The sequence below is a fragment of the Geotrypetes seraphini genome, chromosome 5, assembly GCF_902459505.1.
Source record: "Geotrypetes seraphini chromosome 5, aGeoSer1.1, whole genome shotgun sequence".
Classification (NCBI taxonomy): Eukaryota; Metazoa; Chordata; class Amphibia; order Gymnophiona; family Dermophiidae; genus Geotrypetes; species Geotrypetes seraphini.
The window spans coordinates 89,050,220-89,066,924 of record NC_047088.1 but is presented as its reverse complement, the minus strand read 5'-3'; the positions used below and the strand labels follow the sequence as shown (position 1 = coordinate 89,066,924).

At 42.2% G+C, this 16,705-nt stretch overlaps 1 protein-coding gene across 1 annotated transcript; it reads left to right on the top strand.

The window, feature by feature from the left end:
* Positions 1-7,647: 7,647 nt before the first annotated feature.
* LOC117360334 (olfactory receptor 5V1-like) lies at positions 7,648-8,661 on the top strand. Its single transcript, XM_033944030.1, has one exon. The coding sequence runs from the start codon at positions 7,648-7,650 to the stop codon at positions 8,659-8,661; it is 1,014 nt and encodes a 337-aa protein (XP_033799921.1).
* Positions 8,662-16,705: the final 8,044 nt, after the last annotated feature.

The window sequence follows — 16,705 nt, the reverse complement described above, 5'->3', positions numbered from 1 at the left end:
TTTCCAGTCCGAGTATTGTCCATTTACCCCCACTCTCTGTTTCCTATCCTCCAGCCAGTTTTTAATCCACGTGAGTATTTCACCCTCGATTCCATGGCTCGCAATTTTCCAAGTAGTCATTCATGCGGAACCTTGTCAAACGCCTTCTGAAAATCCAGATATACAGTGTTGACCAGGTCACCCTAATCTATCTGCCTGTTAGTACTAGTAATGTAGTCACATGGCATGTAATGCCAGAAAAAGAGCAATTGGTCCATTTAGGGGTGGCAGGCACTGTTTTTAGCGTGTGGGTTTTTCATTTGCTGATGCCACTTTTTAGCATGGCTCTAAAATGGCTGATATTGCCATTTTCCTATTAATGATCACATGCTGTGAAATTAGTGCATGGCCATTAGCCCTCAACATCACCTATTTAGTAGACGTTAAAGGCTTTGGCATTAATCTTGTGCCAATTAGTTAGCATGCAGCAATGCCCACATGTTAACTGATTAGCACAAAGTATGACTACTCTCTGCCCCTATCATGTCTCCACACTATATTATAAAATGTATTTTTAGCACGTGGGAAGCACCCACTGAGCCCACAGTTAGTGTGTGGCTCTTCAGCACATGCAACTAGCACTATTTTTGCATGGTGGTAAATTGTATTAGCTTACTATCACTTAGTAAAAGGGCCCCTTAGAAAGTAAGCTATAAAGCTACATAACAGAATTTTAACATAATTTAGGGCTCCTTTTACAAAGGCATGCTAAGGGGCTCATAATCAAAAGAGAAAAACGTCCAAAAATCGACCTAAGTCGGCACTTGGACGATCATAAACGAAAGACGTCCAAGTGCCAATAATCAAACCAGGTTTGGGACGTATTTCTAAATGACCTAGGCCTTCATAGTGCCGCCGAACAACCATAGCTAAATGGGGCGTTTCAGGAGGGGTGTCGAGGGCGGGATTTGGATGGGATGTAGGCAGGCTTAGACTTAGTCGTAGAGCATGTATAACCGAAAGTTTTACAACAGAGCCTAGAAGGAACTTGGACGTTGTGACTTAAACCATTTAAAACATGTTCTAAGTCACAAGAACCCACCTAAAGTCATCAGATAACCACTGAAAACACATAATACAGACCCCCACACACTACCCTAGTGATCACCGACCCCCCCCCCCCCAAACCCCATAAAAATTGTAATCACACCTGTAAAATTCAGCCTCCAGAACATCATCACCTGGCAGCCTGGCATAGGAAAGCTTAGTCGTCCTGCACAGAGGCAGCTTAAGTCTTGGGGGTGGGTTAGGGACCCATAGAGAGGAGGCCCCATGTCCATAAGCCACTGCATTGATATTGAAACATGTGCACTCCCCTATACACCCCCAAAACCCTTTTTTACTGGCATATAAGTGGCTCCTGCAGCCATAAGTGCTATTAGGGTGGTAGATAAGTGGGTCTAGGGGATTCTGGAGGTAGTTTGTGGGGCTCACCGTGACCTATATGGGAGCTGTAGTGAGATGATAACACGGCACGCTTTTTGTGACATTCACAGCAGTGCCCTGTAAGGTACCCCACTATTTAAGTGCCAAGTCTGGGTGTTCAGTCCATCACTTTGCAGACCCCTCCCACGTCCAACAGGGCTTGTTCTAGGCGTTTTTGACTTGGACGAAAAGTTGGACGAAAATGTGGTATAAAGATGGATGATTTAGCGACTTGGACGATCAGATCGGCAGGACATATACTTAGACGATTTTCGAAAGAGAAAAAAATTTGGACGTATTTTTCGAAAATGTGTCCAAAGCTGTTTTTTATTTTAGACGTCTTGTGACTTAGACAAAAACGGACTTAAACGTTCCTTTCGATTATGCCCTTCTATGCATTTTAGCGTGCTAAAAATAAGTGCACGCTAACCACATGCTAAACGCTAGTGCTAACACAGTTTCACAACTTATTGACTCCCATGGTAAAAGAATACTGTATTTCCCCATGTACAGCCTATACATGGGTTTTACAATCTCCTGCAATGGGTGCGGTTTCCTTATATGGGGCGGCCTATCTAAAGACATCATAGATAAGCCGCCCCATAAGTAGATCAGCCGCGGAGTCTCCCACACCTGTAGCTCCCTCCTGGATAGCTGCCAGCTGCCTCCTGCAATGTTGCGGCCCGTGGTGCAGGGCAGGAGTGATCTTTTCAGCATACAGCTGGCCCCATGCTGCTTCCTCAATGCTTTCATCAGTTCTCACGGGACTCGCGAGAATTGAGTACTGCAAGAACTGATGCAGGCATTGAAGAAGCAGCGCGGGGCCGGCTGTATGCTGAAAAGATTGATCCTGCTCTGTACTGCTGGCTGCGACATTGCAGGAGGTAGGAGGGAGCTGGCGGAGGTATTTGCTGGGGGGGGGAAGGAAGGTATAGGCCACCCCATTGTATAGGCTGATTTAGGTTTTAAAACTCTTAGATAAGCCGCAGCTAATAACATGGGGCAGCTTATCTAAGAGTTTTAAAACCTAAATCAGCATTTCCTGAGGCTTATACATGGGGGCGGCCTATACATGGGGAAATACGGTAATGCAACTTGCAATCAATCATGCAGACTGTGTTATTCTGCTCGGCAGCATTATTGGACCACTAATATGCTTCTATTTTACTATGTTGTCCCCTTTCAGAAAGGATCCTTATGAGCATCGAGCTCCATATTAGAACACCAGTCCTGGGCAGAAAAAATAATGCCAGCTTTGATCTCATCATTTGTTCTAAAGCAACACAGCTTGGGATGTTCAAGGCAAGCTGTGTTATTCAATTTACATAATAATGAGGATTTTTTGCATGTGTTTTCATGCTTTGGCTCTCATTAATATATAGCTCATGGTGCCTTAAACTAGTATGAGATATGGTAAAATAACAAATGATTTTACAATTTACCACATATTATGAGGCAAGTGTTATACAGTACAGTCTTCCCTTAACACACGTTGGTGACTACCCCCTCCCCCCCCAGTGTGCTTTATTTTTCCTCTCCACACAGCTCAAAATATATCATAGGAGCCACCCACTTAGCATAGCCACTTCTAATTTATCACATCTTATATAAGAGAACTATGAGCTATAGAATATAATTGTTAGATGCCATCCAAAAATATTTTTTTTAGTTTCAGCTGAAACTAAAACAGTGGCAAAAATGTAATAATTTTATTTGAAACTGAAATCACCCCCCAAATCATTGACTTATTTTGGCTATAACTCAGCAGGAAATTCTGTGCCCTCCATCTGTGAATAGGAGTAATGATCCCTCTGGATCCCCCACAAATGGTCCCCCTTACTTTCAGGCCTATCTTACAATCTATAGTGGTCTAGAGGTATAGTTGGGAAAGGAGCAATCCTCTATTGTTCCTGTTCATGCCATCTCAACTATCAATATGGTTGATGTGACCTCTAGTCCTTGGTCCTAAATGGCATAACTGGAAGGACAACAGATGTAGAAGTCACGGCCCCGTTGGGGACAAGCGATTACAACACGATTAATTTTAAAATTAGCATCGGGAAGGGGAAACCATCCAAGACCCAAACCACAACCTTTAACTTCAGAAAAGGGAACTATGACAGCATGAGAGCCATGTTTAAAAAACGGCTCAAGAAAAGGACAGCTGAAATTCAAACGGTCGATCAAGCATGGTCCCTACTAAAAAATACTGTCACCGAAGTGCAGAATCTCTACATTCCGCAGATATCCAAAGAAAGGAGAAACAAAAACATGGAAGAACCAGCTTGGCTATCTAAGGAGGTGAAGGATGCAGTGAGGGATAAGAGGATCTCGTTCAAAAAATGGAAACGTGAAAAAACAACGGAAGCCTGGAATGTCACAAGGTCGACCAGAAAAAGTGTCACAAAGCGGTAAGAGACGCCAAAAAGGTCTACGAGGAAAAGATAGCACAAGACGCCAAAAACTTCAAGCACTTTTTTAGATATATAAAAGGGAAAAAACCAGCGAGAGAAGCAGTAGGCCCTCTAGACGACCAAGGAAGAAAAGGGTATATCAAGGAAGACAAACAGATTGCAGATAGGCTAAATTCATTCTTCGCCTCTGTCTTTACGAATGAGGACACTGCAACAATGCCCGAAACAGGAAGGGTATTCAAGGGAGAAATTGAGGAAAGCCTCATCACAGTGAATGTGGATTTGGACAAAATATACTATCAGATTGACAAACTAAAAAGTGACAAATCCCCTGGACCGGATGGAATTCACCCGAGAGTGCTAAAGGAGCTTAAGTTTGAAATTGGAGAACTAGTACAAACCCTAGCTAACATGTCAATTAGAACCGGGAAAATACCAGACGACTGAAAGATAGCGAACGTCATCCCAATCTTCAGAAAAGGATCAAGGGGAGAACCGGGCAACTACAGACCTGTGAGTCTTACGTCGGTTCCTGGGAAGATGGTGGAAGCACTAATCAAGGATAGCATAGTGCAACACCTGGAAAATCATGACCTGATAAGAGCCAGTCAACACGGCTTCAGGAAGGGGAAGTCATGTTTGACAAACTTACTTCAATTTTTTGAAAAGGTGAACAGCCACATCGATAGCGGAGACCCGGTGGATATAATATACTTGGACTTCCAGAAAGCATTCGACAAGGTTCTGCACGCAAGGCTTCTGAGGAAACTACAAAGCCATGGAATAGATGGGACATACTAAGATGGATAGGCAAATGGCTGGAGAACAGATTTCAGAGGGTGGGCATAAATGGGAAATTCTTGGACTGGGAGAAGATGACAAGCGGTGTGCCCCAGGGCTCAGTTCTTGGGCCCATCTTATTCAATATCTTCATAAATGAACTGGAAGAAGAAACAACAAGCAATATTATCAAGTTTGCAGATGACACAAAACTAGGACGGGCAGTTGGGTCACAAAAAGGACAGTGAAGAACTACAGAAAAATTTGAACCAGTTGGAGAAATGGGCGGAAAAGTGGCAGATGAAGTTCAATATAGGAAAATTGAAAGTCATGCACCTGGGCAGGAAAAACAAGGAACATGAATATAAAATGTTAGGTGTAACTTTGGGTAAGAGCGAACAAGAAAGGGACCTGGAGGTACTGATAGACAGACCTTGAAGCTGTCGGCTCAATGTGCAGCGGCGGCAAAGAAAGTGAACAGGATGTTGGGCATGATAAAGAAGGGAATCACGAGTAGATCGGCGGACGTCATAATGCCGCTTTACAGAGCAATGGTCAGACCACACTTGGAATACTGTATCCAACACTGGTCTCCCTATCTAAAGAAGGATATAAACCTGCTGGAGAGGGTGCAGAGGAGAGCCACGAAGCTAGTAAAAGGTATGGAGAATCTGAGCTATAAGGAACGGCTCGGAAAACTGGGATTGTTCACCCTCGAAAAGAGAAGACTGCGAGGGAATATGATAGAGACTTTTAAAATACTAAAATGATTCGACAAAATAGAGCAAGAAACATCGTTATTCACATTGTCAAATGTGACACGGACAAGAGGTCATGGACTGAAACTGAGGGGCAACAGGCCCAGGACAAATGTCAGGAAGTTCTGTTTCACCCAGCGAGTGGTGGACGCTTGGAATGCTCTCCCAGAGGAGGTTGTGACGGAGACCACCATTTGGGGATTCAAGGGCAAGTTGGATGCACACCTTCTTGCGAATCACATTGAGAGATACGGGTAAACAAGGTATTCATCAGAGAACACCTAGCTTAGCCTCCGCGTGCACGGGTCGCCGGTCTAGATGGACCTAATGTCTGATCCGGTGAAGGCATTTCTTATGTTTTTATGTTTTATGTTCTTAGTGGCAGTCTTGTAGGAGGATGAAGCAACCATATCGTAATTGAAGGATAAGCCTGGCTCTGCTCTTAAAATGACAGCCATAACCTCTACCTTATAATCCAAAATTGGATGCTGTAACCTCTCATGAGATTGCTGCTAAAGATCATGGTAGTCAGCAGGGGCAGGAGTGAAAGAAGATTGCTTTTGTCCCACCTACACCTCTAGATCACTAGGGTTTATTAGGAAGGTCTGGAGGAAGAAGAGTAATTGTACAAGTAGATAGGTAGAAGAATGGGGCTACTTATGGTTGAGTTGGGGTGGAAGGGAAGGAATCTACTCCTGGTTATGGGAAGATGGTGATGGTGACGAGGGGGGAGAGGATAATTAGCTTCTATCCAAACTATGTAGCAGGTCCATCTAAAACAGAACATAGGCAACAATATTTTTGTTGGTCTCTATCATAATGAAATACTGAGCACATTAGACATGTGGCGGGGCATAATCAAAAAGAACATCTAAGTCCAATTTGACATTTCCCTTAAAATGTCCCAAACTGCAAGATATCCAAATATTTGTATATATTTTTGAAAATCATCTACTTGGACATCTAGGTCGTCAGGCCATCTAGGCCTCCAGAAAATCCAAAGTTATACCTTATTTTCGACCAAATATCATCCAAATTGGAAATGTCCAAATAGACTGCACTTAGATGTGGGAGGGGTCAGCATTATGATGGACTAGCAAAACAGACATCCCAACAGAGCTGTGAGGCACCTTATAGGGCACTGCTGTGAATTTCATATAAATGGTGCCACATATACATCTCAACATGACCCCCTTATAAGTTATAGTAAGCTCCCCCCCCAACTTCCCTAAACCCACTATACCCATCTGGTTTCCACCCCAACAGTGCTGTACTGCCATGGGTGCAAGCATGAGGGGGGTGTTCCTGGCATTGCAGTCATGGTCCGAGAACTTCCCCTTCTCACGGCCCGGCCCCAAGTCTCTCACCCTTCTCTCCTCTCCTGTTCTCACCCTTCTTTCCTATCCGGTCCGATGCCTCCAAGCCAAAAAAACTGCCGACCTCGGTAGTAATTCAGCGACCTTGCCTGCGTCTCCCCTTCCTGCTTTCTGTGTCTGCCTGGTGTTTCTCAATGACGTAACTTCCTGTTTCCGTCCAGGTGGACTGCAGCAGCACCCCATTAGCTCTTTTGGCTGCAGGTGGTATCTAAATGGCAGTAGAGTAGGGTTTTGGGGGGTCTTGATAGACTCACATTTTGTACCATAAATGTACTAGTTAGAGTGGCTTATGGATTTGAGTCCTCCTCTCTATGGTTCATGAGTACATTTACTAGTCTACTTAACACGCCTGTGTGATGCTCTAGTAGGATTTTCCACAGTAGATGGAAAATATTTTTAATTCAATTTTTTTGGGGTGGGAGAGTGTCTGTAAACACTGGGGGAGTATGGGTGGGGGTCAGTACTTAATCCCTCACAATGATCATCGGATCAGTTTGGGCACTTTTTTGGCAGACACTTCTAAAACATGTCTAGCTGAAAACATCTAAGTTCCATCAAGAACATTTTAGAAAAGTTTTGATTATAGCTGCATGATGTCCATGTTAATCTATCCCAAAACCTATCTCCCATAACCTGATTCTCAACATGCCCCTTTAATCTCTGGCCACACAGCGGCCAAACAACCCACTAGATGTCCTGAAAATTGTTTTTTTTATTATCTGCACTTGGGCGTTCCAAGGATATCCAAGTGGCAACTTTTGGACATTTTAAGGTTTTGATTATGAACCTCATATATTTTAGTATTATGTTTTATTTTGTCTACTCTTGTTCCAACAGCTAATCAACATTGGAAGAATGGAAAAGACAAATCACTCAAAAGTGACTGAATTCATCATTCTGGGATTCTCTGAGCTTCCTGAGATGCAGCTTTTCCTTTTCACTGTGTTTTTTATTATCTATATGATGTCATTGACAGGGAACCTTCTTATTATAATCACAGTTTGCTCCGATTCCCATCTGCACAGTCCTATGTTCTTCTTCCTCATCAACTTGTCCTTCCTTGAAATCTGTTATGTGACTGTCACGATGCCTAAATTGTTGGCAGTGCTCATTGCACAGAATAAGACCATCTCTTTCATGCAGTGTATGATACAGATGTACCTGTTCCTGTCCTTTACAAATACTGAGTTCTACCTTCTTACTGCTATGGCCTATGATCGCTATGTTGCCATCTGCAGACCCTTGCAATACACAGTCATCATGAACAAGAAAGTATGCATTATTCTAGCCGTTATTTCATGGACAATTGCATTTCTCAATCTAGTCCCTCATGTTACTTTATTATCACTGTCATCTTTCTGTAGTTCCAATGAAATTAACCATTTTTTCTGTGACATCACAGCATTGATGACTCTGTCTTGTTCAGGGACCTCAGTCATTGAAACCATAAATTATATTGAAGGTTCATTTTTAGCTTTTACCCCATTTCTATTAACAATTATATCATATGTATACATTATTTCTGCTGTATTAAACATTCACTCTGCCAAAAGTAGACAAAAAACCTTTTCTACTTGTTCCTCTCATCTCACAGTTGTTCTATTATTTTATGGGACCTCTTTTGCTGTGTATGTGAGACCTCAGTCTGTTTACTCCATAGATCTTAACAAGCTGCTTACTGTAGTGTATATAACTGTAATTCCACTGTTCAACCCCTTGATTTACAGCCTGAGAAATAAGGAATTGATAAGAAGTTTACAGAAAGTAATCAGAAAAGTGCAAAACTCTTTTATTCCCAGAATTAATAAAATGCTGCACACCATGTATGATGGCAATATCTCAACAATGAGTAAACAGTATAGGAGTTAATTTTATAATGTGGTGTCTAAATGAGATGACTGAAAAGCCACTTGATGTAGGCATATTTTACAAAGCTAACTATGCATCTCTTAAAAACAGGCCCTTTCAATGATGTCTGATGTGAAAAGGTTTGTATACACTCTGAGCCCTTTCTACAAAGCCGTGGTAGTGAGTACCAGTGCGGCAAATATGATGCAGCTCATAGAAATTGAATTGGCTGTGTCACATTTGCCACACGGGAATTGCTAACGTGGCTTTGTAAAATGGGCCTCTATAAGTGTACATTCATATTTCATTAATAATTTTCCACAATGTAGGTAAGAACATAAGAACATAAGAAGTTGCCTCCGCTGAAGCAGACCATAGGTCCATCCTGCTCAGTGGTCCGCTCCCGCGGCGGCCCATCAGGCTCATTGCCTGAGCAATGGTCTATACCTATCTGTACCCCCCAATCCCTTTTTCTTCTAGGAATCTATCCAAACCTTCTTTGAATCCATTTAGTGTTTTCTTGTCCACAACAGCCTCTGGAAGCGCGTTCAAGAAAACACTAAATGGATTCAAAGAAGGTTTGGATAGATTCCTAGAAGAAAAAGGGATTGGGGGGTACAGATAGGTATAGACCATTGCTCAGGCAATGGGCCTGATGGGCCGCCGCGGGAGCGGACCGCTGAGCAGGATGGACCTATGGTCTGCCTCAGCGGAGGCAACTTCTTATGTTCTTATGTTCTTACCTACATTGTGGAAAATTATTATTATTTTTATGTTCAAGAATTTATACACTGCCTATAACATAAGCAGCTTCCAAATAACATTCAATAAAAGTCATGAAACACCAGTTTACAAAAACAAACAAACAAAGAAAGCAAAAGTTTTGGCTATGAGAAAACTCAATTTTGCTGTATAATTGATTTTTACACGTTAGAAATGGCCTGCAAAAAGAGATGGGTCTTCAAGATTTTCTTAAATTGCTGAATCGTAGAACAAAATCTAACATGTCCTGCAAACCTAATCCAGAGCAATAAGCCTGCCACTGAAAAAACACATGCTATTTACCTCTGCATAAAGCATTAAATTGAAATATGGAACCACAATGCAATGCATGATACTGAAATGTTACTTTTTGATGTATTTAGAGAAAGTTTTTACAGAAATGAACATTATCTCTTGGTCAGTCTAGATATTTCCTCTGCATTTGACACCTTTAATCATTCCCCCCCCCCCCCCCCACACACACACCTTTTACAAAACCGTACAGTGAATGCTCTGCAGTGCTCTGACGCTCATAGGAACTCTATAACCGTCGGAGCAGCACAGAGTAATCAGCGCATTGGCTGATGCTAAACACCTCTTGCATGGTTTTGTAAAAAAAAAAAAAAAAAGGGGGGGGGGGTTAATTCAGCGATTTAGTTCAATATCTTTTTACTGCCTGTTTGAAAAGTATTAAACAGTCTTTGTCTTAATTTAGAATTTATGCTGACAATATCCAATTTCTTATTAGAATTGATACATCTGTTGCTGATACTTTGAAAGCATTACAAATGTATTTAACTTTGATTGGCCAGTGGATAAAGGGTAATCAACTACAAATAAATGTATTGTAAAAACACAGATATTGTTTTTAACTGACTATAAGTCTTCTTTTTTAAAAAAATTCTTTATTCATTTTCAAAATTACATTAAATGTTATATATATTCAATCACATTAACAATAAATACATCATTTACAAGCTATCATTGGTACATTACATAAACTCTTATCCCTCCCCCTTCCCACCCCTCCCTACCATATATTCCATTATCATATAGAATATGTAATAATTAAAATATCCCCCTCCCTACATAATTAAACTGATAAATTTAAGGGAAACAATTTCAACTAATCCGTACAATATTTTGTTAATGGTTTCCACACATTCTAAAATTTCTTGAAATATCCACGTTGTAATGCAATAAATCTTTCCATTTTATAGATATGGCATAAAGAGTTCCACCAAAAGTTATAATTTAATCTCCTCCAATCCTTCCAATTATATGTAATTTGCTGAATGGCAACACCAGTCATTATAAGTAATAATTTATTGTTGTTCACAGAAATCTGACTTTTTGCTCTCATTTCCATACCAAATATCACAGTATCATAGGATAATGCTCTGGGTTATCTATTGATTTCCAAAAATTGCCCAAGTCTCAAACGCCCAAAACAAGACCTTTTAGGCGAAGGAGGGGCCAGTCCTTCGCCTAAAAGCTGGATTCTGTAACTGGCGTCTGTCAAAAACAACACCGGTTACAGAATCCCCTCCCCCTCACGATGATCATGGCAGAAGAGATGCCTCATCTCCCCTTCCACGATCACAATCCCCCCCGCCCGAACTGCCACAAACTGCAGGAGGCTATATGAGTCTATATTTTGTTTTGTCTATTCTTTCTTCCAACTGTTAATCAAAATTGGAAGAATAGAAAAAAACAAATTGCTCCAAAGTAACAGAATTCATCATTCTGGGATTCTCTGAGCTATCTGAGATGCAGTTTCTCCTTTTCCTTTTGTTTTTTGTTATTTATATGATATCCTTGTCTGGGAACCTTCTGTTAACTCCATGTACCTGAACAAACTGCTTAATGTAATATATATAACTGCAATTCCACTGCTCAGTCCCTTGATTTACAGCCTGAGAAATAATGAATTGATAGGAAGTTTATGGAAAGCAATCAGAAAAGTGCAAAACAGTTTTTTCCTCAGAGTTAATAAAATGTTGCACACCGTGTATGATGGCAATCTAATATAATAAAATGGTAGGATGCGCATGCGCACTAAAAAAATCGTGTTCCCTGATCCCGTCGCGGAAACACGATTGCGCATGCGCGGCCCCGGCGGCGGCTTTCAAATAAAAAAAAAATTTCCATAGCTGCGGCGGCCTTCCTCACCCCCGGCTCCTCTCTCGAACTGGACGGTCCCCGCGTCTGCCTACCCTTCCCCCCAACACAGCAAATTCCACCCCCCCCCCCAAGAATCAATAAATCGAGCCGGGCCGCCCTCCGCAACAGACCAGAGGAGTTCTTTGCCGCTTACCCCCTTCCCTTGCTGCTGACCCGAATACCTACCCGGCGATTCAAGAAGCCTGTGCAGCAGTCTTCACACGCTGCTTCAGGCCCTTCTACTGCCCTGATTTGCTCGACAGAGCAAATAAGCGCAGTAGAAGGACACAAAGCAGCGTGTGAAGACTGCTGCACAGGCTGCTTGAATCGCCGACTTACAAGGGAAGGGGGGGGGGCGCAAAGACTCTATCCGAGTCTGCGGCGGCGGCTTTCAAATAAAAAAAAACAGGTACACAACTGCGGCGGCCTTCCTCACCCTTGGCTCCTCTCTCGAACGTAGGCAGCACTATAAACACTCTGCTTCGCGCCCTTCTCTGCCGATTTCCTCTGCCGGGTCTCTGATGACATCATCGGAGACAGACACAGCAGAGGAAATCGCCAGTTGAAGGCCGCTAAGCAGCGTGTTTAAAGTGCTGCCTACGCGGCTGGAGTCCCGAGGTTTGTCGGCGGTGGGAGGGTCAGGAGCAGGCCGGATCGACAACGCCAGTAAAAGAAGGGGGAGGGGCCAAACGGAGCAGGGAAGAGAAGGTAAGAAAAGGGAAAGGGGGAGTGGCGGAAAATCCTGCTACTGCTTCTACACAGGAAAGGGGGGGGATAGAAGGGAAATGCTATTGCTGCTGCATAGGGAAGTGAGATGGAAATGCTGCTGCACAGGGAAATGGGGAAAATGACAGGGGCAGGGAGAGGGACAGAAAGACAGACAGAGAAAGGGGGCCAGAGAGAGAGTCAGTGGGAGAGGGAAAGGGGGCTGCTTTGGGGGGAGGGGTGTGCTTGGGGCAAACAGCCATGGAGAGACAGGGAGAGGGATATGGGGCTACTTTGGGGGGGAGGGGTGTGCTGGGGGGAGACAGAAGGGGCCATGGAGAGATAGGGAAAGGGGACAGACAGCTTTGCTCTGGGGGGGAAGACAGAAGAGGGCCATGGAGAGACATTTGGGGGGGAGGTGGGTGCTGGGGGTAGACAGCTTTGCTCGGGGGAGGGGGAGAAGAGGGTGACAGAAAGATACAAACAGCGGCCAAGGAGAGATAAAGAAACACAGACAAACACATCTATTCTAGCACCCGTTAATGTAACGGGCTTGACATAAATGCTGCATATGGGGCAGAAAGAAAGACAAATAGAAAGAAAGACAAATAATAGGAGGGAGGGAGAAAGAAAGAAAAGAAGAAAGACACAAGGGCAGGGAGTGAGACAGAAAGAAAGAAAGACAGACAGACATATATTCTAGCACCCGTTAATGTAACGGGCTTAAAGACTAGTATCTCTATAATGAGTAAACAGTGTGGGAGTTAATTTTATAACATACTGCCCAAATTAGGTCTCAGAAAAGCTACTTGATGTAGGCATACTTTACAAAGGTAACTAAAAGGCTCATTTAAAAAAAAGATAGACATCCAAAAACAGCATAAATCGGCACTTAGATGTCGTACTAATCAAAACGTCCTAGAGGGCATTCTCAAAACAGAACTTCTCGAATCTGGTTGTTTTGTCTCCAGTACATCCACATCTTAAAAGGGCATGATAGAGGTGTGTTTTGTGTGGGCTTAGGGCGAGCTTAGGACTTAGTGCTCCTTTTACTAAGCTGCGTTAGCATTTTTAGCGCACGTAGCATTTTAGCGCATGCTAAACCCGCGCTACATGGCTAGAATTAACACCAGCTCAATGCTGGTGTTAGTGTCTAGCATATGTGGCAATTTAGCGTGTGCTATTCCTTGCGTTAATGCCCTAACGCGGCTTAGTGAAAGGAGCTCTTAGACACTTGTCAGGATAAGCATACCTTTAATAACAGGTCCTGGGCTGTTGTTTAGATGTTTGGAGCTAGGGCGGAGCCTGCTGATCACGGAGAGTAGTCGCATGACGTAGTAGCTCCTCCACGCTGACGCCAGATTGCAAGATTATTGTGACCATTCCCTATCGCGCTGGTTTTACCAATTTCTTTAATCAGTCTGGCTTCAGTCCCTGCACCGAAAATTATTAAGGGAGACGCGACCCCAATCCCGCCCAGCGGTAAGCGGCCTAAAACTGAAGCCAGCTCTCCTGATAAAATGGCGGCGAAACACGAAGAGACGCAAATAGACACTCTCATTAAAGAAATGCGCTCCTTCAAGAAAATCATGCAGGAACAGATAGATGCAACAAAATCAGTACGAGCAGAGATTGAGGCCTTGAATGATCAATTCGTTGATGCCAGACACCGATTAGACGCCCTTGAAGAGCAAACATCTTCCTTAACTATAAAATGCACGCTGCTGGACAAACATGACAAGTTGCTGACCACGCTGCAGCGCGACTTGGAAAACCTGTCGAATCGTGGCAGACGCAGCAATATTCGTATCATTGGGATACCGGAGACAGCGGAGGGGTCAGATACTATATCTTTTCTAACAGATTTTCTACCGAAATCGCTTGGTTTGTCGTTTGCAGTCCCGCTGGAAATAGAACAAGCCCATCATGTCCCCTCATACACCTCAATGCATCTCACCAAACCAAGGCCCATTGTGGCGAAAATATTACGATTCCAGCATGCATTACAAATAATAAATGCAGCGAAAACGCACCCTCAACTGCTCTTTCAGGGTAAGAAATTTTTTATAGCTCCTGATGTTGCTAAATCTACTGCACTCAAACGGAAAGAGTTTTTATCTTACCGTCAACAACTGAAGGATCTCGGGGCCAAATACGGACTTCTATATCCAGCTAAAATGAAGGTGACCTACAATAACTTCTTACTTGGAACCAGCGGACCTGAAATTTTTTCTGGATTCCATTCAGAATGCTATGACCTGAGATGTCTGCACTTTACCTGGTTTTTTATTTCCAGGGAATAACTGATGTTCATTTCTGCTGTTGGTGTGGAGCAGTTCAATGCTCCTTAGGTTGCTCTTTGATATCCAGGTTCACCCATACGTTGTGATTTATATGATACACATGCGCATGCTCTTGTTTGCAAGCATGCTTTGTGTATGGAATGCTGATTCCTTTCTCTCCTTTTATTTTCTTACTTGCCTTCTCTCTCCTGTTACCTCTGTGTGGAATGGTGTTTCTGTACTCATGTCTGATATTTACCTGATACAACATCCCTTGATTAGGGCTGGCGAATATGCAGCTATTTCAATATTGTGTTTTAGCTATGGCTGATCTTCATATCCTAACATACAATGTCAATGGGCTTAATCACCCCATTAAACGCAAAAAGATGGTTAATTATCTAACTGTTAAGCATCCAGATGTTATTTTCCTTCAGGAGACGCACCTTCCCTCTGCATCTGCTCTCAAATTGTCCATCAAATGATATACATCTCATGTGTTCTCGCCCACTCCTAATAAACAAAATGGGGTTTCTATCTTCTTTAAGAATTCCATGCCTGTCACTGTTTTATCACACAAAGCAGATGCAGAGGGCAAGTGGTGTGTGGCTCATGTTGCACTACATTCTGTGGAATATGTTTTTCTGAATATATATACACCAGTTTCAGATCATCCAGAATTTTTCAGAAACATTCAATCTGTTTTGCTTGAATTCTCTTCCAAATTCTTGATCATTGGGGGGGATTTCAATCAAATACAAGATATAGTCTTAGACAGATCTTCTTCTTGCAAACCCTCTCAATCCAAGACATACCTTGAATTACATAACCTTATAAAAAACTTTTCTCTTCTTGATCCTTGGAGATTATTTAACCCCAAGGGCAAGGAATTCATTCACTTTTCACCTCCACATAACACTTACACAAGACTGGATTATTTCCTTGTGTCCTCTAGCCTCACTCATCTCCTAACTGATGCCATCATACATCCTATCAATCTCACTAATCACGCCTCTGTCTCCTTATACCTCCTTGCCTCTGTACCATCGGTCTCTCCTCCCTTGTGGAGATTGAACAACCATCTTTTGATAGATGATGATATCATGGATAAAATTAGAGCATTTACTGTTGAATTCTTTGATATTAATACCAAAGGAATGTAATTTTTTAGATTGAAATCTATATCCATTTATTAATGTTCATTGGGTTGCTTCTTTAACTTCATGATGTAAATCAATTTGATTGGTTCCATCATGATGTGATTCAAGGTGACTGGCTCTGTAAATAGTTTGACGTTCTCAACAGACGGCGCCATTTTGAGAGAAACATTTTGAGCCACGGGGAAAGTTCTGTTTTGTAAGTTGTTGTTTCTATAAGCACTTTCATTAAAGTAGTTTTAGATCAAGTTAAGGATAATGTTAAAGTAAATAACTATTTCCTTAATGTTCAGGCACTGTTCAAGTATATTCCCTGACGAAGCCGACAGGGTTCCAACTGCAGTGCTGTCGATCACAGTTAATAAGATAAGTGCTGTTTAAAAATTTTATGCACTATCGTTTTGAACTCTTATTTAAATAACTTAAATTTTTTTTTAAAATAAACTATAAATATCAATGAGGTTCAAGCCAATGATTGAGATTCTGACCTGCTATAATATCTAGCAGCTTACTGCCTAAATTCAAGGTCTCTGAGGCTTGTCTTCATTTATTTTCATATATCTATTAGGTGCTAATTTAGAGGTGCTGAAAAGCTCCCAATGTCGACTGCTCAGGTTTTTTTTTTTTTTTTCAATACTTTGGCAGGATTAATATCTTCTTCTGGATAGTGGGAGATAACTGCATAGTTGATTTTAACATGATTTTGAATCCGTATATTGACAGGAAATCTGAAGTGCCATATAAAAAAATGAAATCATAGCACAGATTATAGGAACTCATACAACTTGAGGATGGTTGATCCTTGGAGACAGTTGCACCAGGTTGACTCAGAGTTTACCTATTACTCCCCATCACATTCTTCATAGTCAAGAATAGATTTTTCTTCTCATAAGCTATCCATTAATCTCTAAGGTGGAATCTAGTGATATTGGAAAAATTGCAATATCATGCCACGCTCCAGCATCACTCACTTTTAACAACTTAGGTGCAAAAAGG

Bases quoted from the DNA above. Each gene is read 5' to 3' on its own strand.
- LOC117360334 (XM_033944030.1), top strand. From the start codon at position 7,648: ATGGAAAAGACAAATCACTCAAAAGTGACTGAATTCATCATTCTGGGA.